The following is a 24,317-nucleotide window of genomic DNA, read 5'->3' as shown; positions in this document are numbered from 1 at the left end:
GCCTTTTATATACACATTATAGCACAAAATGGCATTTGCTATTTTATGGTCTCTTGTGAGTAACACCACACCAACTTATCCTGTTTCCCCATATAACTTTAATAGAATTTCCCTTTAAATTAGATAAGAGCTGTAGAATCTCTTAAATTAGTGCCAAGCTTCATTGATCGTTGTTTTTATGCCCCCCCCACCCCAAAAAGACCACTTTTTTTAAAAACATTTTGAATTTTTTGTTTTTTGTTTTTTTTATTACTGTGTGCTATGACAAAGTGATTGCTTTTGATTATTGTGGTTTAAATCTGCCACAGTAAAAACCTATCGAAAATATCAAAATATGCATAATTATCAATAAGCTTGTGTTTTTAGGTGTGAGATGCACTCACAAGTACATCCGCTAACAGTAAATCTGAATTTTGTGGATCATTTTGAAAGCTTGTGTATACTTGTGTAAACATGTTTCAACAGCATTTTGCATTAGATTGATGGATTTCATCAGTGCACGTGTTGTAGTTAAATAGCACATCAACAGAATAACATACTGTTGCGCACATCTGTTTATTGCCAATGTAAAACATGCAATCTAAAAGTCAGATTTGACTAAGCAGTCAGGTATCCATCTTTCAACATAGTTGAAACATGTTTAAGTGCCATTTTTGTGACTTAACTGAACTGCTTATTTAGTTCAGGTTACTAATTTATTTTATTAATTGATGACATTAACGTGGTATTTTATGTTGTGTGGTTCCCCGTGTGCAATAAGCAGCATTGTTTGTATCAGCATGCTGAACGCACCTAATTTCTATCACTGGGTTTCACACTCATTTAATTTTTTTTACATTTAACAAGTCTTTTTTTTTTTTTAATAGTTTTGTGGTATTTTTGTTTATTAAACAACAGTAAAGTACTATTTACGTACATTCTGAAGCTGGAATCATTTTACTGTTGCCGTTTTGCACATTTGTAGTGGAAACGCTTTGGCTTTATAATATTCCACTCTGTTCATGTTGTAGTTTGTTTTCTGTAGTGCTTGAATCTGTTTTTAGTATGTTACATTTTGTAAGTCCGAAGTGGCTTTTGCATCTCAGGCCAAATTGTTTAACACCAGTCGCGTGTTGTATTACCATCACATACTACCTGTTCATATTGCTCAGTTTGGGTATTTGATTCCTATAATAAAACATCGCTGTCAAGCACAATAAATAATTTTAATTGTGATTGTATTTGATTTATTTTAGAAACCGTTTAATCATGTCATGATTTTTTTTTGTAATTTTATTTATTATGATTATTTCAATATGTTCCCTGGGGTTTACTTATGTAAAAAAAAAATGTTATGTTAATTGTTTATAAATGCTTCTGGAAGTAAATTAATGAGAAAAGACTTTTTAAACAAAGTATGTTGAACTGCAATAATTGAAGAAAAAAATGCATTGCATTAACAGTGCTTGAAATATTTCAAATTCGCCAGAATGTTCAAATTCGATTCTAACTCGGTAAAATATTCAACTTTGAACATCCGGGAACTACAGGAACAGCACTAGCAGTAGGGTACTCATGCATAATCTCCATCTGCGTCATATTTTTAAAAAGACTGACAGTTTTGGAGATGGTAATTTTGTGAGGTGAATATTTATTGAATTTTTAAGAATGAAAATGTGATTTTTTTTTTTTTTTTCCCAGTTTAAATATTCACTGCTTAAATATACAACCATGTTGAATGACAACCCCAAGAAATACAAGCACTGAAAATACAATGCATTAAATATGACCACGGTTAATGCAATGCATTTTTTTTTGTTTCAAATACTTTTGTCATTGATTAATTACATTTTCAACCAGCATTTTGACCATTATCATCTGTTTTCGAGGGGTGGTCCCTTTAAGACTTGACAGTAAATGATCACTGTTATGATTGGCTAACAGTATCAATGCCCCCTGGCTATAGCACATAAGCAAAGACTATAGAAATACAAGTACGCTTTTTAAAAAACATTCCATCCATATAAAACCACAAACAAATCATTGTGACTCTTTACTTACGGTTTTCGATGCAGCTGCTGTTAGATCGCATTCAGTTGGCTGCTTTTATCTTTCAACAAGACTTTAAGAACTCTCCATTACACAGTCCTCATTAACAAAACAATCTTTAGCCAAATGCTCCGAATAAACATATAATCCGCCTACAAGATGTCCTATTGTCAGCAGCAGCATGTGGAGTACGTCAGAAAATGAATGCGCAACTGAATACCATAAGCAACAGACAGCGCCAGTGATTATAATTAGATTTGCTTTTGGCATCTGGTGTAGACAGGTGTCAGCTGATTAGACACACGTGGGCGGGGCTTATAGATGATTATATGCAAATATTTGTCCACGTGACATCACAGATCCGCAATATCTAAACAAAGCGTTTTAGGAGATTGATTAATAAATGCTTTATTTATAATGAGGAAGATATTTAAGCTATAAGCTATAAAACTTGCAGGATGTTTTAATGGTACAAAGACCTTTTATATGTCAAAAGCTAAAAAACAAACAAACAGATTTCTTATGTCATGACCTGTTTAATTACCTTGGCATTTAAAGTCAACAAGAAACTGCACTTTTACTCATTACTTGCGCAATGCTTCCATACCACCTCAGCAGTGCCACAAACTGATCACCTCCATGCCACGCCGAATTTAGGGAGTAATTAAAGCAAAAGGAGCCCTTACCATGTATTGAGTACATGTACAGTAAATGAACATACTTTCCAGAAGGCCAACAATTCACTAAAAAATGTTTTTTTATTGGTCTTATGAAGTATTCTAATTTGTTGAGATAGTGAATTGGTGGGTTTTTGTTAAATGTGAGCCAAAATCATCACAATTAAAAGAACCAAAGACTTAAACTACTTCAGTCTGTGTACATTGAATTTATTTTATACACGAGTTTCACAATTTGAGTTGAATTACTGAAATAAATGAACTTTTCCATGACATTCTAATTTATTGAGATGCACCTGTACTTCCAAGTGAAACAGAACATTCATGCAATGATGAAAAAGAGCAGGATTTAATTTCATTCATCAGGAATTGATTTGATCATGAAACAGTCTGAGCTAAATGTAAGTTTACAATGGATTGTGGAGAACTTTTGAAACACCATACTTTTTGACCATGACCAAGGTCAAATGAAAGACAGTTTACTAGTAACAAACTTTAATTTCTATTTTATAAAACATCTTTGAAAGCAAATTAATGCATGTAATGTCTGTCAGGCAGTCGGTAAGGCTGTTTTCCTTACCCCATTTCAACTATTAAATACAAATACTTCAGCAGCAAAATATCTTCAAAATCATCTTTCAATATCTTCAAAATCAAACATTATTTGTGTTGAAAAAAAGAAAAAAAAAAACACCTGTAAAGAAAGTCAAACAATAAAATGTTCCAAAAATGTCCTCTCATTCTGTTTTGTTTCTAAAATGATGCTATAATGCTATTGGTCAATCGTAAATCACAACATAGTAACATTGGAACATTTTGCCAGCCATTTAACACCAAAATTCAAGTGCATTATCTGTAACATATATTTTATGCATATAAGAACTTTTACATGATCTGGCCACCAGTTATTTGAGTATTAACAATAAATATTTCAGAAAAGCTTATGAAGTATGGTTTTAAATCCCTGAAAGGGGGTACACCATCATGGAAATGTACACTGAACATGCTAAAATGTGTAAAAAAAAAAAAAAAAAATCTCTTCTGGATGTCTTTTCTCTCTGTTAAATCTTGGAAAACCAAAGAAAGAAAATATATATATATATATAAAATAAGTAGACATCAACCTAAAAACTCAATCACTAAAGAATCACATAGATTTTTACATACATGCTTGCAAAACTCATCACAATAATGCTGTGTTATATGAAGTACCACTAATAAAATATTAATGAGACTTTGCTTACTAAGTTACACTGTTTCTCGTCAAACTTTGTTAATATTTTATACATCAGTTTGGGCTTTATAACAGTTGAATAAAAATAAATAATCTCTAATTATGTGTGTTGTATATACACTATGGTTTAAATGTTTGGGTCGTAAGATTTTATAATGTTTTTGAAAGATGTTTTTTGCTCACCAAGGCTGCATTTATTTGATCACAAATAAAGTAAAAACAGTACTATTGTCAATTATTATTTATAATATTTTTTATATTATTATTATTATTATTTTAATATAATTTATTCCTGTGATGCAAAGCTGAATTTTCAGCATCATTACTCCAGTCTTCAGTGTCACATGATCCTTCTAATATGCTGACATGGTGCTCAAGAAATATTTCTCACTATCAATGTTGAAAACAGTAGCTTTGTTTCATGCTTCTTTGACGAATGAAGTTCAAAAGAACAGCATTTATTTGAAATAAAAATGTGATGTATTCTGTGCAGTTACTTTTTATCAACTCAATGCATTCTTGCTGAATAAAAGTATTAATTTATTTCAAATAAATAAATCTCACTGACCCCAAACATTTCATATACCAGTATGTATATGGCAGACATAGGATAGTTTAAAAGGTGTAGTTAAAAGGTGAAAGCAGGAAGTGTTAGAAATCTGCAGGTATAAACAGAGCAGAGAGAAGCAGGCAGATATACTGTACCAGTGGGCAGGGGGCCTCAGGGGCCGGCTGCCCCATTTCCACTGCCTCTTTTTTACATCCATCAGCTCCCTGTCAGCGAAGGCACACATATACAATATACACTCCCATAATGACTCAAAACAAACAATACACACACACTCACGCTAGAGAGACCAATCAAAGAGAAACTGAAACAGAACATCAGCCTATAGAAACATACAGAAGAAAGGTGAGGAAAGGTGGAAAAAGGAAAAAGATGTCTGTGAAATATCTGTGTTCCCAGATGGGCACACTTTGTTGTTCCTGACAGAATTACCCGGTATGTTTTTTCACCAGATTTTCAGCAGTATGAATCTGTAACGCATCAACACATATAAACATCTGAAAAGTAGCTATTACACGCACCACGGGACAGGGCTGGTCCAGACCCGGCGGCCCCTGCTCGCCTTTCTTTCCCTTTAGCCCTCTCTTTCCAACAGGACCGCGATCTCCCTGTGAACAGGAGGATCAACAAGATCATTTTAAGTAAAGGTCTATGTACAGTCAGTAAATAAATAAATGTCATGTTTTTTGAACATGTATGAAAGCTTCATTGATAGCCAGAGGTAAATATGACGCAGTACCTTCTCTCCTTTCTCTCCACGATCACCCCTGTCTCCCTTAATGCCAGGAAAACCCTACAATAAAATAAAATAAAAATTACATTGTGATGTATGTATGAATGAATGAATAAATAAATAAATGCTTACATCTAATCCAGGTTCCCCTTGTTTTCCCTATAAAGAAAACAAAAATAATTTTAGCTACATTTACATTTTATGTGTGGCCTATCTGGAAAGTTCCAGTCTAATATTACTTCACAGTTAGGTTTAGGCATTACATTTGACATTTATCAAATCAAATCAAAATTCATTCATAAATCATAAAAACCACAGAGTGGTTAAAAAAAAAGAATACAGAAAAAATGAAATAAAATATAATAGATAAAAAGAATGAAATAAACACCACAAATACATTTGCTTAAACCCTAATGGTCATTAAAAATAGTGATTAGTTGAATTTATGATTAGATTTACCTTTTCACCCTTTGTGCCGGGAAGACCAACTAATCCTGTTGATCCCCGGGGCCCCTGAGGACCCTGAAGGCCCTATAAAACATAATAATATGTATAAAGATGTTATGAGTATGGATAACATCATAATCATAACATGTAGGCCAATCTTACATCTTTGTAAATATTGCTTTTGTTTTTAAATCCTAGCCATGGAAATGTACACTGAACAGGCTAAAATGTGTAAAAAAAAAAAAAAAAATCTCTTCTGGATGTCTTTTCTCTCTGTTAAATCTTGGAAAACCAAAGAAAGAAAATGAGATTGATCAAATGGAATCTCTAATGTTTTCTTTGCTTTCATGCTATGAAAGATAATAGAGCAATACTTTGTCAAATTAAAAAACAGCCTTAAACTTGAGTCCTCGTAATAGCTGAACTGAGGTTACGAAAACACCCCCAGTTTTGGCTATCCTCAAAAGGCACATCAGTATATATCATAAATTACTATGAACAATACTATGGAATATGTATCAAGGATTGTGATGTTAAAAACAATGACAAGTAGTCAGAGTCAACGTATACTGTATCTCATACAAAGTATCACAACAAATGTGAGCAATAAAACGTAGATGCAGTAGTATTAAAGAAAAAAAATAAACAGGTACAATATAACACACTATTCTCGCTCATTATTATGCTGCGCTGATTTAAAACAGATGTAGTATTTATTTTATTATTTTATTGTCAATTATTTATGCATTAATAAGTAAATGCTCACCATCCAAAAGTTAGTCTTTTGGCCGTCAATTCCAGATGCTTTGTGTTTTGCTTGCGGGTTAAAAACTACAAAAATCCAAGCATAAAACAGTAACACATAAGAAATAAATCATTATAAATTACTGTTCATTAATATTCTCAAAATAATGATCTGTTCTGTATCATCTCCATGCCAAAGCCTCTTATGTCAGGCTGCTGTTGCCGTCCTATGGAGCAACTGCATCCATGAGGCCAATCCCTGATCTCTCATCATCTCCAAGAGCTCAATTATGTTCCTCCATGAAAAATATTGACCATAGTGAGGGCTGTTTGCACCCTCATTTGACCTGCGTATTGAGGGCCGTCAATATTAGCCAGTATTATTGAGATGGCGTCACATGAGGGACCGTAAAGTAATTTAACCTCCTCGGGTTCTTGAAGAACATCAAGGCTGGGAGAGACGTTTCCTCTTGAGTTTCTGAAGCATTCCCTGTTCCTTTAAAAACAAAAGGGGATATGATGCAAAAATCTCATAGTGGCACTAGTTGAGCGGGTCGGTCCAGCATGCCCATGCAACATTCCTCGAGCACATTACAGGCATCTTATGGTGAACAATACTGTCCATTTATGCTCCAGGAATAAAAAATAAAAAAAATCCAAAAACCCAAATGGATACCAAAAAAGCAGCATCCACTATTTGGTCCACAATTTCTGATAAAAAAGGTTTATGAAAAAATAACACTGATGAATGTACATCGAAGTCTCTTGTCTTTATAAAATGTAGATATATTTAAAAAGTGGAAAAAGCTGTATGAAATTGCATTATATATCACATCAATATGTACAGACGACATGCCTCAGGTTACACATCACTGCAAAAGAACAACAAACACACAATATTAGTGATGAGCAAAGCCAAATCCAAAAATGCAACATAAAAGAGCTATGTGGCATGTGTACTGATGCACACTGCAGTCGATTAATTTAAATAGGCAATTGTTAATGTTAAAGTCACACACATGAACTGTACAGACATGGTTATGGAATATTCAAGTATCATAAATGTATTTTTTTACTGACCTTGTGCCAGCAACCTGCTATTGGAAGTCCATCGGAACCCTTCAAAGTAAAAAAACAAAACAAAACATGGGTGTAAGAGCAGAGTCAATTTTCAGTTGTATTGCAATTTTAACAAATTCATGTGTTAAAGTAGTTTAAAAAAATTATCAGTTTAAATTTTACAACTGTCTGTAAGCAAACACTGCACACAAATTTCTAATAATTATTCCGGGAAGACCAACTAATCCTGTTGATCCCCGGGGCCCCTGAGGACCCTGAAGGCCCTATAAAACATAATAATATGTATAAAGATGTTATGAGTATGGATAACATCATAATCATAACATGTAGGCCAATCTTACATCTTTGTAAATATTGCTTTTGTTTTTAAATCCTGGACTAGTGCATTATGGGATTAGATGTGGTCTCACTTGTATTCCTGCAGCACCAGTTTCTCCCTTCTCTCCTTTAATACTCTCCCCTGGATCACCCTATGAGAGATTCAGTACAGCGTTAGACTGATACACTGCATGGAGTACGAGTTACTGGATATCTCCAGACATTTATTAGGGAGTTTAAAGCACTTAAGTTAGCTTTATGATGACGTGTTTCATGACAAGACAACAACTTTGATACTTTGATCTAAATTTAGGAATTTAGGAATACATACATTAATAGACTTTGTTTAAAATCTGAATAAAATAACACCTACTTTGGAGCCTGGCAAGCCATGATGACCCTAAAACACACATAATAACTGTCACAATCTTTGAATGATGTTATGATATCACTCTTAAAAGTCAAGATCTTGCAGATAAATGCAAAAAACAAGGGAGACCATATGGTCAGGTTAAGTACAGTTACATAAGTGAATGTGAAAAAGCTTGTAAAATTGTCATCAGTCATCATATCAGCCATCAGATGTCATCATATGAACTGAAAGCATAATATCATGCATGTCTAAAATGTGCCTCACCATGTATCCAGGTGGTCCTGGTGGACCTGGAGGTCCAGGCTGTGAAATCATCTGAACCTGTAGACAGTCATAAAATCACATTTAAAGATAACTGTACTCTTAATACTAGAACATTAATAAATGAATCAGAAAATGTGGGTGCAATTGTTCTGACCAGATTGTCCTCTAGTATAGAGTCTCCTTTCTCTCCTTTCTGCCCATCCATTCCCTATGACACATTTGATTAATATTATAAATGATAATATGATAGAAAATAAATGAGAAGATGTAATAGATTTATCACTTTGAATACTTACAGAGGGACCAGAGAGGCCCATTTCTCCCTTTTCCCCCCTCTCTCCGGGTTCACCAGGCTCTCCAGTGTCTCCCCTTTCACCCTGATGGTCAAATCAATCCAAATATTGATAAGCAACTCATTTGCATGAATCTCTGAGTAGCTCATATATGTTCTATATAGGTGCTTGTCCTTGCAAAGCTGTGTATATTTATATAAAATAAAATAAAACAACTGATATTCTTCTAAACTGGGTGAACCAATTATCACCTTTTCGCCATCAACCCCAGCAGGCCCAGGCAAGCCAAGTTCACCCTGTTTGGATGAATGAAACATACAGGAGTTCAGAATTAAAATTTCTCCTGATACTATAAATTAGATCATTTAGAAGGTCTCTGACAATCACGTTCTAGCAGTCTTTGTGTGGCTTTAAATACAATAATCATGGAACCAACACACTAACTGAGCCACTCATTAGGAGTTTAACAGATTTTGATAAGATTGTGAAATTCACCTTTGAACCTTCTTTTCCGGGTGGTCCTGGGGGTCCAGGAGGGCCAGGGGGTCCCTGTTTGGTAAGCAAACGGAACAGACATAATTAAAGCTTATAAAATTGTCTTTTTGTAAAACCCACTTTGCATTTTGAGAACCACAAACCTCTGATAGACCTCATTTTACAACTGCTATAAAACAGGAAATTGTTGTTCCAATATAATTCTTCATGTGAAACCATGTGGAGTATGAAAGGAACATCCTGAGTGATGCTTAACAATGCTTATGGCATTCTTTGAAGGAAACATTGCTATTCTTTTGACAAAAACATACCATAATTATGGCTGATATTTTTTCATTTCCTTGTCACCATACTCAATGTATCTGTACAATGTGCTGTCACGGTTTGTGGTTCGATACACATTTCAGACTGATTATACTGTTGATAGAGATGACCACAAAGCCTTGCAAATGTCCAAAACGATAATTTTTTCGTCCTCCTATTTCTCAATTGCAATGTGACAAAACACAGAATTTCAAAGAATGGCATCGTCTAGAACATTTAAACAGACATTATAAATGTAACCACAAGAACCATTCATTAAACAACCCAGATGCACATTCTGAAAACAAGAACAACATTTGCAACTAATTGCATCTAATTTCATGAATTTGTCTTGGTACATTACATAAAGCACAGCCTTAAATGTTTTAAAGCAAAGTTATTTCAATTATTACATTTTATTTTGTCAGCCATATTTGGCTTTCAAACCGTTTTATAACATAATGTTGCATGCATGCAACCAGCTTTGATAATGATAATAATAATAAACATTATTTGTATAGTGTTACTGAAGAATCTGCATTGACAAATAAGCAACAATTATTTTATATTGACTTATTGAAAATTATTATTGAAAATTAATCTTGAATTATGTATTTTGAATTAGCATTACATGCTGAAAATAATAATGGATTGTTTTAAATTCACACGCACACACAGTGAGTATTTGTTAAGGATAATCAGGCTGCATATTCAACCAAAATAACCAAAAATGGCAACTCATGCTACAGTACTGTTACCGAGACACTGATGGTTTTGATGGCCTGCCAGAAAAAAAAATCAAGTCTGACTTAAATTTCTGAATATATAATGGCATTTGGTTTTAATATGACCATGAATTTATAGTCATCTGTGGTTTACATAATTGCATTACAGGAAGTCTAACCAGTAACGTCAAATTTGCATGAATCCAGATGACCGATTGGCAAAAATAACAGTTGTTAAGAAGTTTTTCTAGCAATTACCATCAATAAAATCACAGCTCACCTGAAAGGCATCTAAGAGTTTGCCATTGAAGTCAATGATGTCACCGGAAGCTGATGTGCCTTTCTCACCAGGGTGGCCCTACCGTGATGAAAACAACTGTTACATAACTGATCACACAAATGTAAGTATTCTCAGATGTGAAGAGGTGTTTCTCTGCTTTTGTTTTATCCAAAGCAACATACATTGCAATCAAAATATACATTTGATCAGTTCACAAATTGCCTGAAAATCGAACCGAAGATCTTGGCATTGTTAACAAAATGGACTTTTGTTGCAGTTGTTCTCTAATTACATATGAATGAGATTGTTAATTTCAGAATTTATGCTTTTAAAGGTAAATTCAATAAAATGGTAAAAATGTTTCAAATTATGTGCATTCATTTCAGTGGCACAGTAAAAACTATTTGATTCTACATGGAGCAAGTCCCCACAATTGGGCAGAGATGCCACATAAGGTCACATGACAGGCCAAATATGACTCACTTTATCTCAGTAACAACCTGTGGACTGCTGATTCAATTCGTTCAATTTGCAACATGGAAGTATTGGTGCATTCAAGTCCTCCTGGGAAATTTGTATTTACAGTATGAGTTGGGAAGTAGTAACTACAGCATCAGGTGCATTCAAGTCACTTTGGTGATGAAGATCTTAAACTCTGCTTCTACAAAATGATGAATAATATGCATACAGTAGGTTTATGCCTTTTTATGATTTTATTCAATTTATGAAGGTGCTGTAAACTAAATTTTTATCCTATCATAATTGTACAATACTACAGTATTTTTTATTTATTTTTTAAATGCAACTTAGATTTATTATACATTTAAAAAAAATAATCATTTCATTATCTGAAACTTCTGAGTTTCCCTCTTGTAATTATGACTTTGGGGTGGTGTTCACGTGCATTCAACTCATAAATACGATCTTTCCGACATGACTCAAATGCACCATTAGCTATTTTCTTTGAATATTGGAGAATTCTGATTCATTAGCCACTATGAGTCAATAACTTGAAGAACAACAAAGTGCAGTATTTGTGCTACAAACCAGTGCATATTTATGATTATGATAGTAAATTAAAATAATAAGTTAACAAATAGTTTGCAGCATTAAGCAGCATAACTGACTGTTTTTGTACAGCTAAAATAACTGGGAGCAAATGACCATGGAAACCTTGCATTCAAATTATGAAAGTCCGAGACAACAGTCTTATCCGTCAGTGCAGCATAAAAATCAAATGAGCACACTTTTAATAAACGTATGATGCATCGTTCCTCACCGGTTCGCCCTGGGGCCCTTGTTCTCCAACATCTCCTTTATCTCCCTGAGAAATACAAAGCTCAAATCAAACCACACCAGTCAAGCACATTGATGTTACCCATTTACTGTAAGTCCTGTCTTTGTAGGAATCATTATATATATATATATATACACACACACACACACATAACAGAAAGAGCTTCACCCAGCGCTCACCTTTAAGCCTGGCAGACCATCGGTTCCTCGTTCACCCTGAGGACCTGGCTCTCCCTGCTCACCCTGCCAAACATATACAGAGCGTTTAAAGTAATATAGAACAGATCACAGAGAGTAATACTGAAGCAGAAGATGCTTGAACAGAGCAGTCGGATCCATATGAAGCCCATTACTCTATGAAATCATTCTTATTACATTGCTAATGATTAAATAATGGTCAGAGGCTATGGTGAAATCAAGCACATGATCAAATCCAAAAAATATGCTGAGGTGATTAAATAAAACTGAACCTATGAGACTAAAGAGTGCAAAACAGAAGATAAAAATACTCAGAAAATTAATAGGTTAAAAATAATATTGTTTGCTTGATGTCTCATATTTAAGTACCAAAATGGAGGAAAAGGACCTTGAAAATGCTTTTGGATCATAATGATTGGTTTTTTAATATTCTGGAGTCAAAACCAGAGGAAGAATGACCTCTGACCTTTGACCCTGGGGGTCCCTGTGATCCTGGGTAACCCTGATCACCAACTTCACCCTGTAAAACAGTTAAATATCCAGTTTACAGAGATTTAAAGAAATTAAAACACATAAATACGATTTAATGGAAAACGCAACAGAGATTCCATATTGTGACATTCATCTGAGTGGAACGGATCAAAAAATAAAAAATGCAGGACGGGGAATTGGATCCGTCCATCAGTTGCTGAATGGATGGAGGCAGATCTGAATGTGAGCTTGCACTTTTACTATCATTGAGATACTATTATAGTTTTTGTTAATATTTTAAATTAGATTTTATTTTTATACAGTTTGATGATCTGAAACATTAAAGTGTGACAAACATGCAAAAAAATAAGAAAGGAAGGGGGCCAACACTTTTTCACACCACTGTATGTTCTGTTTTCATTTTTATTTTAGTAAAAGTTTGAGTCATTTTTTTTAATATATCTATTTAGTTTTCAAAGTTTTTAAGTTGTTTTACTTTATTTCAAGTTATTTGAGTTATTTTCAACTTAACTAAACAAAAAATAAAAACAGTGTATTGGCAACTACCTATAATCTGTCTCTCTCTCTGTCTATATATATACTGTATATATACCCTATTTATATTTATCCTATTTACTTTCTCTTATTGAAAACAATGCGTAATTGCACAATAATCCAAAGAAAAATGTTTGTTTTGGTAATTTTTCAATGTAAAGTCTTACTTCACCTCTGAAGCAACTTTCCTTCTCGGTTGACATAAGCAAAAAAAACCTCTAGCGCAATAAATAGCACTTTTAACATTTTTTTTTTTCATTTTATATTTATTTATTTTTTCAGAGGGAAAATGCATACAGAGATCAGGACATACATAATTTCTCAGAAAAAAAATAAATAAAAATAAATAAATAAATGAAAACATACATACACCTTAATGTTACTATGGAGAGTATATACAGAGTATGTATGCCCTCAATCTTGAAAACAAATTTCTCAAATGTTACATACGCATTAGGGCTGCACGATAAATCGCATGCGATATTTAATGCGCATCTTGTCAGTAAAGCCGGTTCTGTAATCAGCGGTAAATCTCCATCACCTGCGAGCTTTCACATTGAGCAGCATTAACTTCCAACAAAATTCTCTCCACATGGCTGAGCTTGTAGATTTCCATTGTGTTTTACAAATTTTCTCCCAATCCTCATCTGAGACATTAAAATTCCCTTCCATTTTCCATTTGTCTCTAACATAAAATGTGTTTTCGGGTACATTTTGGAGAAATCCATTATATAATTTTGAGATAATCTTATTACATGATTGAGACTTACATACTGATAAGAACACTTTTATTATCCCTATCTCAGTGAATTTCAATATTTCTGGTTTGATATTACATTCAATATAGTGCCTGACTTGGAGATATCTATAGAAGTCACTTTGATTAAGCCCATATTTTCCCTTTAGCGATTCGAAGCTATGGATTTTGCCCTTGTTGAAAAATGTGTAATAATTTGAAATTCCTAGCTTAGTCCAAATTCGAAATCGATCATCTATTCTATTCGGGACAAAATCAGTATCAAAGGCACACCATCTTAATATTTTCGATGCATCTTCCAAACCACCCATTTTCTTTGCTTGATGCCAAATTTTAAATAATAAATTGATCCATGAGTTTGTTTCCTTAATCATTCTATTTCTTAGTTTGTTATCAGCAATAAGGGCAGATAACGAAGACTCTCCCATCATTCCTCTTTCTATTTCAATCCATCTTGCTGAATATACTGGACTACTCCAGCAGACTAATGGCCGCATAATAATATCGTTGTAAGCATGGGAGGCCTAACTTTTTCTTTACTTAATAGTAATGTCTTAAATCTTATTCTGGGTTTTTTCCCCTGCCATAAAAATCTAGATATTAATTTATTCCATTCTGTAAATTGTTGATTCGAAATTTCTACTGGAAGTGTCTGATATAGATATAACAATTTTGGTAGAATGATCATCCTTACTGAATCAACTTTGGAACTTAGACTGTACAAAGGAATAAGGTTCCAACATACTAAATCAGATTTTATTTTTTTATTCAAGGGACCATAATTTAAATCAAATAATTTTGAATGGTCTCCAGACAAATTTACTCCTAAGTAATTAATTGATTTTGTATCCCATTTTAAAATATATTTATCTTTAATTTGTCTAGGTGGATCATAATTAAATGTTAATACTTGGGTTTTTGAGACGTTCAGTTTGTAACCAGATATGGCCTCATACCCCTCAAGGAAGTTAAATAGTGTAGGAAGTGACTTTGTAGGTTGGCACATATATATCAATATATCATCGGCAAAGAGGGCTAATTTATGCTCTCCGGACCCCATATCCATCCCTTTAATGAGATGGTTTTGCCTAATCCATTGGCTCAAAGGTTCAATAAATATGGCAAAAAGGAGTGGTGAAATGGGGCACCCCTGTCTTGTGCCCCGCTCTAATTTAAATGGATCTGATAAACCTCCATTAATTTTAATCCTTGCATAAGGCTTATCATATAATGTTGTAATTATTCCAGTAAAATTCTTGTGAAATCCAAATTTTGCTAATACCTTGTATAGAAAACTCCATCTCACGGAGTCAAAGGCTTTCTCTGCATCTAAACTCAATAGTGTAGCTTCCACATTATGTTTTGAAATGAAACTAAGAATATGTAAAGTTCTTCTGATGTTGTCTGATGCTTGCCTTTGACAAATAAAGCCTGTTTGATCTAAATTAATGAGGTCTGGGAGAATCTTTTCTAATCTCCGTGCTAAAATGGAGGTAAACAACTTGTATTCAACATTTAGAACACTAATTGGCCGATAGTTACCACATTCCAACTTATCTTTTCCCTCCTTTAAAATAACCGATATAATCGCTTCTCTCCAGGAAGGTAAGATTTCCCTTTTTTGTACTACCCAATTGTAAGCCTTTAATAAAGTCGGGGCCAAATGATCGAACATGGATTTGTACCATTCCGCAGGGTAGCCGTCCGCTCCTGGTGATTTGCCTGTCTTTAGTCTTGCCACGGCTACTTTTAACTCCTCCATTGTAATTTCTGCTACTAAAGATTTATTGTGTTCCTCTGACACTGTGGGTAGCTCTAATGAGGCTAGAAATGAATCTATCTGCAGATCGTTATTAATTTTAAGTTGTGAATACAAAGCTTTATAAAATTTTTCAAAACTCTGCTGTATTTGCTCTAGTTTACAATATGTCTCCCCGGGTTGAGTATTTCTGATCTTATTGATAGCTCTATCTGCTTGTTGTTTCCTTAATCTGTAGGATAACAATTTTAATGATTTGCCCCCTATTTCATAGTATCTTTGTTTTAAGAACAGAAATTTCTTTTGTAATTCTTTAGAATATATTTCATCTATTTCTTTAACTGTTATGATTAATTGTAGCCCTGTGTTCGTTCTGTAGTCTTTTCAGTTTAATTTCAAGGTCTTGTAGTTTCTGCCTTCTAAGTTTCCTTAAATTAGATGTAATGGATATAATTTTACCTCTTACTACTGCCTTTAGTGCATCCCAGACTGTTGATGGTGTCACCTCCTCATTATCATTTATCTCCACATAAGATTTAATCTCATTTTCTAAAGTTTGCTTGATTTGGGAATTGTTTAAGATATCTGAATTCATTCTCCAAACTGTGGAATTAGGTTTCCTATTCAGACCCACAGACATATAAATAGGACTATGATCAGAAATATCCATCATGCCCAATTCACAGTGTTCAACCAGATGCAGATCCTTTTTGAAAATAAAGAAGTAATCTATTCTGGAGTACGTTGTATGGGGATGAGTATAGTGGGTGTAATCACGAACCCTGGGATTTAATTCTCTCCATACATCTATGATTCCTATCTCTTTCAACAAACTATTCACCTTTTTAATCAGTGGCTTTAATCCCATAGTGCTTCTAGAACAGTCCAACTTAGGGTTTAGACATATGTTAAAATCACCTCCACATATTAAAATTCCTTGGACTTTAGTAACTATTAAATCAAATATTTCACGGTAGAAATTCCACTCAGAGCCTGTGGGAGCATAGACATTCAAAAAACTTGTTAAAGTTCCCTCTATTTTTCCTGTTATCAATACAAATATTCCTTCCTTGTCTTTTATTTCTGACATATGTTCATAATTCAATTTTTTTTGGATATAAGTATGGCCACTCCTCTTTTACGTACAGATTTATAGGATGCAAGGTATACCTCCTTAAAACCCATTTTGTTTAGTTTTGAATGTTCTGCATCATTTAGATGGGTTTCCTGTAGAAACACAACCTCTGCTCTAGCCTTCTTTAATTTGGACAGAATCTTTCCTCTTTTAACTGGACTAAGAACGCCATTGACATTAAACGAAGCTATTTTCATACTTTACAGTCAATTTATAAAATACTAACAAAAGTGTTCTAACATATAGCATCCCTTTCAACAGAACAAACTGAAACAAATCAACAATCAACCAATTTGAAATATTAATCAACATGTACAACGTAAAGTGAACTTCCATAACTGAAGTCATTACCACGACTGTAATGGAGCCTCCACTTATAGGCTCCAAGGGAAAACCCCTCTTTATAAGTTTATAGAAGGGGCCCTTGTAGATAGCAGTTAAACAAAGAACCCTTTGAGCTATCCATACAACATATCCCGATTATTCAATACTACACCGATTATACATCGTCCATCACAACTAACATAGTTATACTTATATTAAACTGCACTTTGTAAATAACATATCTGCACACTAATAAACATATCTGTACATTTATCTAAATAATTACATTTTTTCCTATACTTCTATTTCTGTATATAGTACATTATTCAATTTTTCTTTATTATATTAGTGTTATATTACATCCCTACTGTGTTATTCCTATGTATGTCTGCACTATCATGTATGTCTGCACTATGTTTGTACTTTCTTCTACACTGGAAGCTCCTGTCGTCAAGTCAAATTCCTTGTGTGTGTAAACATACTTGGTAATAAAGCTCTTCTGATTCTGATAACTAAGTTGTTCAAACAAACTATTTAAGGACGTTGCGTCTCGCACTCTCCCTCTCTTTTTTTTTTTTTTTTTTAACTCAAATACCTTTGCCAGTCCGAAATGGCATAATGCTTCTCATCTCTGTATTAACCACTTTACCGTTACGGTACAAAGACAATCGGGACCGTGCATAAATTATGAAGATTGCAAACTCCCGTCCTTTCTTCGGAAAGTTTGCAGCTTCTCCTTGAATGTTGGCCCTCTTCTCCATTGGAGATCGCGTCTGCACATGCTCTGGCCACTTCTCTGCCAAGACATTCGCCGAATCTTCTCCATGAGGGTGTTCGGTTGGCTGATGGGCTGCACCGGGAATCCTCTTTGACATGTCTTGCGTTGCCTCCTCGACCGTGTTGTATATCCTCACTCCATCCTCATAAAGCACCTTCAAACGAGCGGGGTACAGTGTTCTAAATTTCACTTCTCTGTCTTTCAAAACATTGCGTATCTCTGTGTACTCCCTTCTCATCTGTAGCACTTGAGGGGCGTAATCATTATCGAAGTTGATCTGCTTTCTTTGCCAAGAGAATCCTCTCATCTGCCAGGCTTGTTGAAGTATCTGTTCTTTGGTCGTGAAACTTAGAAATTTAACCACGATTGATCGTGGTTGTGCGTCCGCCGGTGGCTGTCTACCGCGCGCTCTATGAGCACGTTCAATTTGAAGTGATGTGTCCTCCGATAGATTTAAATGTTCTCTCAGAAATTTTTCTAGAAATAGAGCCACTGTTGGAAAGTCCTTGTCGGCACCTTTGGGAACTCCGTATATTCTAACATTTGTTCCATCTGGAACGACCCTCTATGTCCACAAGTTTCTCTTCCATTTTGGTGTGTAACTTCAACAAGCCTGTGAGTACCTCTTCTGCGTTTTGAATCCTCTCTTCTGCTGTCAAGACTCGGCCCTCTACCTCCTCCAGTCTAGCGTTGGTATTCGAAATTTCCGCTTTAATGTCCTCGAGTTGAGTTTTGTTATCCCGACGAAAGTCCCTTAATTCTCTAAGAATGAGGCTCAAGTCGACGGTCTAGCTGGCGGGGTTCACGGAATCTCCCTCATGGCCGCTTGCTTGTGAGCCAGGGAGAGAGCGCGCAGAGTCATCGTCTTGTTTCTCCGTAGGATGTGTGATTTTCTTAGTTTTGCACCTAGTTTCCATCTTACTCCCCTTTTATTTTTATGAAGTAGATTACTTAGATTGCTAGTTTAATGATCTTAGGGTTTTTTTTAAAACTATTCCAACCAGGAACGCTAGCTCTATGCTGCCATCATGTCGATGTCCAACCCGGAAGTCTCACTTTTCAATTTTTACAGATAAAAAAATCAGCTTCATCCTCACAACTTATATCCTGTTTCACTTCGAAATAAAATCACATTACAGAAGTAAAAAATGTTGCGAACACTATTTCATGCAGCTGCAACACAACGGCTAGAACATACTCACATACAGTATGTTTCTTATCTTAGTCTCACACACAAACATACACATATACTAAAATGAAACTGATATTATACATTAAAAGTCATTCCAGTGAAACCGGCAGAAACTAATTCAAGACCTCATACAGATGTCAGTGCAACCAGACGTCAGTGTTTAAGGACAGCTGAAGTCAGCAAGCACTTACTAGCGCAAAGGGCAAAACACTCAAACATGCTGTTCATATTTATGCCGAAAGGAAAGAATTTAGTCTTTCAGAAAATTGCAAAAGCAAGACATTTTCCTAAAAAACAAGAAACACTTTGGTCTCAAGGATGAGCACACACAGATTTTATGTGTTTTAAACTTACCGGTTTTCCTGGTAAACCTCTTTGTCCCTGCAGAGAGAAAATGTGTTTGAAAGAAAGTAACGTACAATAATATAATGTAAGCCATGAAGACCATGACCATGTTGATCAGAAACAGTGCTGGTTACACTCACCTCCATTCCTTCTCGTCCAGGAGCACCCTAGAGAGACAGAAAGTATTTAAGAGTTGCTTCAATACACCAAACTTTCAAGATGTACGTCAGTGTTTGATTGATGCCAGAGCTCTTTTTTAAAAGACTGGAGAACCAAATGTCATGTACCAATCCTTAAGTTGCTATGCATCATTATTAACATTAAACGGCTTGCTGGGTTGGTATGAGTTTCACGTTAAATATCAAGTCATGTCACATTTATTTGCATAGAACATTCCACAACACTCCAGTCCATCAATTCATGTCTTGTGATGTGAAAAGCTGCGTGTTTGTAAGAAACAAATCCATCACTAGAGGTGGCATTGTTATGGATTATGGACTTGTTTTTTGGCCAAAAGCAATGGTTTAGAGTTAAAATGCCTTAATGATTCATTTGTTTCCTACTAATTTTTTCACAGATTTCCACTTCACAAGACATTAATTGATGGACTGGAATTGTGGATTACTTATGGATTATTGTGATGTTTTTATCAGCTGTTTGGACTCTCATTCTGACGGCACCCATTCACTGCAGAGGATCCATTGGTGAGCAAGTGATGCTAAATATCTCCAAATCTGTTCAGATGAAGAAACAAACCCATCTACATCTTTGATGGCTTGAGAGTGAGTACATTTTCAGCAAATTTTCATTTTTGGGAGAACTAATACCGTGAGCGATGCCACTTGTCAATGTGAATTTTCCTTCCATCCATTTCTTATTAACAGCATTTTTTTGTTCTTATAGGGCGTCTTTGTAGAGATGGGTGTGTCTGTTATTTAACCAATAGGGGGCAGTGATGTACAACATTGCTTGTTTTGGTTGAATGTTTGCCATCAGATATTAAGCACCGATAGCAAACACCTGCTCACATTAATGCAAAGTTATCATAGGTTTCTTATCATTTTATAACAGAAATCAAGGTTTTGAGAGTTTTTGTCATGCACAGAGAGAGAAATAATGTATATATCTGAATGCATCTTTTGGGGGATGTGCTGGGTGAAAGTATTATGATATAAACTTCATAGGATGTCAAGCAATACTTTTCATTTTGTAATCGATATTCTTGTCCTCATTCTGTACCTAAATTATCAACAGAATGAGTGAAGACATGGCACACATATGCATACACACAATCAGATGTAGCATGTCAAGCAGACTTCAAAGCTGGTATTCAGCCACAATACAGAGAGACATAATTTTCTGTTCCCTGTCAAAAATGAACAAAACCAGAGGAAGCGCTTGGGAAAATCCGAAGCACTATACTGTTCGCTTTCCCCATCCTTCCTTCAAGCTGTTTCTTAACAAGGTGGTTTTGCACAACAATAGGAGATAACTAGCTAGCAAGTTGCTATGTTAGAGAAACATCTGTGACCAACATGATGCAGAATATCATAGATTTCAGCTTTCATAAAATGTTTCTTTACACACGAGCTTGACGACAAAGTAAAGCTGTGCAAACAGAACATGTCTCTTTGTTTAATCCACAGGACACGAATGAAAAGCTCTACTTCTGCCAGCACAGTTACACAGACCCTTTTCTGGAACGACCCTCTATGTCCACAAGTTTCTCTTCCATTTTGGTGTGTAACTTCAACAAGCCTGTGAGTACCTCTTCTGCGTTTTGAATCCTCTCTTCTGCTGTCAAGACTCGGCCCTCTACCTCCTCCAGTCTAGCGTTGGTATTCGAAATTTCCGCTTTAATGTCCTCGAGTTGAGTTTTGTTATCCCGACGAAAGTCCCTTAATTCTCTAAGAATGAGGCTCAAGTCGACGGTCTAGCTGGCGGGGTTCACGGAATCTCCCTCATGGCCGCTTGCTTGTGAGCCAGGGAGAGAGCGCGCAGAGTCATCGTCTTGTTTCTCCGTAGGATGTGTGATTTTCTTAGTTTTGCACCTAGTTTCCATCTTACTCCCCTTTTATTTTTATGAAGTAGATTACTTAGATTGCTAGTTTAATGATCTTAGGGTTTTTTTTAAAACTATTCCAACCAGGAACGCTAGCTCTATGCTGCCATCATGTCGATGTCCAACCCGGAAGTCTCACTTTTCAATTTTTACAGATAAAAAAATCAGCTTCATCCTCACAACTTATATCCTGTTTCACTTCGAAATAAAATCACATTACAGAAGTAAAAAATGTTGCGAACACTATTTCATGCAGCTGCAACACAACGGCTAGAACATACTCACATACAGTATGTTTCTTATCTTAGTCTCACACACAAACATACACATATACTAAAATGAAACTGATATTATACATTAAAAGTCATTCCAGTGAAACCGGCAGAAACTAATTCAAGACCTCATACAGATGTCAGTGCAACCAGACGTCAGTGTTTAAGGACAGCTGAAGTCAGCAAGCACTTACTAGCGCAAAGGGCAAAACACTCAAACATGCTGTTCATATTTATGCCGAAAGGAAAGAATTTAGTCTTTCAGAAAATTGCAAAAGCAAGACATTTTCCTAAAAAACAAGAAACACTTTGGTCTCAAGGATGAGCACACACAGATTTTATGTGTTTTAAACTTACCGGTTTTCCTGGTAAACCTCTTTGTCCCTGCAGAGAGAAAATGTGTTTGAAAGAAAGTAACGTACAATAATATAATGTAAGCCATGAAGACCATGACCATGTTGATCAGAAACAGTGCTGGTTACACTCACCTCCATTCCTTCTCGTCCAGGAGCACCCTAGAGAGACAGAAAGTATTTAAGAGTTGCTTCAATACACCAAACTTTCAAGATGTACGTCAGTGTTTGATTGATGCCAGAGCTCTTTTTTAAAAGACTGGAGAACCAAATGTCATGTACCAATCCTTAAGTTGCTATGCATCATTATTAACATTAAACGGCTTGCTGGGTTGGTATGAGTTTCACGTTAAATATCAAGTCATGTCACATTTATTTGCATAGAACATTCCACAACACTCCAGTCCATCAATTCATGTCTTGTGATGTGAAAAGCTGCGTGTTTGTAAGAAACAAATCCATCACTAGAGGTGGCATTGTTATGGATTATGGACTTGTTTTTTGGCCAAAAGCAATGGTTTAGAGTTAAAATGCCTTAATGATTCATTTGTTTCCTACTAATTTTTTCACAGATTTCCACTTCACAAGACATTAATTGATGGACTGGAATTGTGGATTACTTATGGATTATTGTGATGTTTTTATCAGCTGTTTGGACTCTCATTCTGACGGCACCCATTCACTGCAGAGGATCCATTGGTGAGCAAGTGATGCTAAATATCTCCAAATCTGTTCAGATGAAGAAACAAACCCATCTACATCTTTGATGGCTTGAGAGTGAGTACATTTTCAGCAAATTTTCATTTTTGGGAGAACTAATACCGTGAGCGATGCCACTTGTCAATGTGAATTTTCCTTCCATCCATTTCTTATTAACAGCATTTTTTTGTTCTTATAGGGCGTCTTTGTAGAGATGGGTGTGTCTGTTATTTAACCAATAGGGGGCAGTGATGTACAACATTGCTTGTTTTGGTTGAATGTTTGCCATCAGATATTAAGCACCGATAGCAAACACCTGCTCACATTAATGCAAAGTTATCATAGGTTTCTTATCATTTTATAACAGAAATCAAGGTTTTGAGAGTTTTTGTCATGCACAGAGAGAGAAATAATGTATATATCTGAATGCATCTTTTGGGGGATGTGCTGGGTGAAAGTATTATGATATAAACTTCATAGGATGTCAAGCAATACTTTTCATTTTGTAATCGATATTCTTGTCCTCATTCTGTACCTAAATTATCAACAGAATGAGTGAAGACATGGCACACATATGCATACACACAATCAGATGTAGCATGTCAAGCAGACTTCAAAGCTGGTATTCAGCCACAATACAGAGAGACATAATTTTCTGTTCCCTGTCAAAAATGAACAAAACCAGAGGAAGCGCTTGGGAAAATCCGAAGCACTATACTGTTCGCTTTCCCCATCCTTCCTTCAAGCTGTTTCTTAACAAGGTGGTTTTGCACAACAATAGGAGATAACTAGCTAGCAAGTTGCTATGTTAGAGAAACATCTGTGACCAACATGATGCAGAATATCATAGATTTCAGCTTTCATAAAATGTTTCTTTACACACGAGCTTGACGACAAAGTAAAGCTGTGCAAACAGAACATGTCTCTTTGTTTAATCCACAGGACACGAATGAAAAGCTCTACTTCTGCCAGCACAGTTACACAGACCCTTTGTGCATGTGCTGTTATAGCCTACTATGTGTTTTTAGCCTCATCAAATGACATCACAATTGTGTTACTTAGTGCTTGAAATGGGTGTTGGTACCTCCCTTGTTTATATATGCATATTAGAACTGCCAAAGGTGACTTGTTAGATCAATTAATAAATTAAATGCCTAACATAGTCACATTTAATGTAGTTAATGCATTTACCTGTTTTGACATTTTGTGTGTGTGTGTGTTTGTGTGTGATTCCCAAAGACTGGCCACAATATAATAACATTATATATTATATCATACTACATAAATGTATTATATTTTTACACATATAATATTACATATGAAGAGTTCAGATGCAAAAGCCTCTAAGTCAGCATCCATTACTCCAGTCTTCAGTGTCACATGATCCTTTAAAAATCATTTATATTGCTGATTTGCTGCTCAAGACACATTTCTTATTATTATCAATGTTGAAAATGTTATTTTTATGGAAACGGCGATACTTTTCAGGATTTTTTGGATTAATAGAAAATTCAAAAGAACAGCATTTATTTGAAATATAAATCTTTTGTAACATTATA

The 24,317-nt window shown here is 35.1% G+C and overlaps 1 protein-coding gene across 1 annotated transcript in view; it reads right to left on the bottom strand.

Moving 5' to 3' along the window:
* Positions 1-4,549: 4,549 nt before the first annotated feature.
* The window catches only part of LOC107680931 (collagen alpha-1(XXIII) chain-like), a 154,710-nt gene continuing 134,942 nt past the window's right edge, over positions 4,550-24,317 (bottom strand). The window contains exons 12-30 of the mRNA XM_016477026.1: positions 22,195-22,221; positions 22,064-22,090; positions 12,523-12,576; positions 12,039-12,101; positions 11,842-11,886; positions 10,563-10,640; positions 10,316-10,339; positions 9,255-9,308; positions 9,011-9,055; positions 8,763-8,843; positions 8,621-8,674; positions 8,467-8,523; positions 8,203-8,229; positions 7,922-7,981; positions 5,700-5,771; positions 5,373-5,399; positions 5,247-5,300; positions 5,029-5,115; positions 4,550-4,713 (exon numbers count right to left, since the gene is read on the bottom strand). Coding sequence (XP_016332512.1) covers positions 4,591-4,713; positions 5,029-5,115; positions 5,247-5,300; positions 5,373-5,399; positions 5,700-5,771; positions 7,922-7,981; positions 8,203-8,229; positions 8,467-8,523; positions 8,621-8,674; positions 8,763-8,843; positions 9,011-9,055; positions 9,255-9,308; positions 10,316-10,339; positions 10,563-10,640; positions 11,842-11,886; positions 12,039-12,101; positions 12,523-12,576; positions 22,064-22,090; positions 22,195-22,221 — 1,059 coding nt within the window. The 3' untranslated portion in view covers positions 4,550-4,590. The remainder of the gene's footprint in view (positions 4,714-5,028; positions 5,116-5,246; positions 5,301-5,372; positions 5,400-5,699; positions 5,772-7,921; positions 7,982-8,202; positions 8,230-8,466; positions 8,524-8,620; positions 8,675-8,762; positions 8,844-9,010; positions 9,056-9,254; positions 9,309-10,315; positions 10,340-10,562; positions 10,641-11,841; positions 11,887-12,038; positions 12,102-12,522; positions 12,577-22,063; positions 22,091-22,194; positions 22,222-24,317) is intronic.

This window comes from Sinocyclocheilus anshuiensis, unplaced genomic scaffold, assembly GCF_001515605.1.
Source record: "Sinocyclocheilus anshuiensis isolate Anshui unplaced genomic scaffold, SAMN03320099.WGS_v1.1 scaffold1462, whole genome shotgun sequence".
Classification (NCBI taxonomy): Eukaryota; Metazoa; Chordata; class Actinopteri; order Cypriniformes; family Cyprinidae; genus Sinocyclocheilus; species Sinocyclocheilus anshuiensis.
The sequence above is the reverse complement of the archived record's forward strand: the minus strand, read 5'-3'. Positions and strand labels throughout refer to the sequence as shown.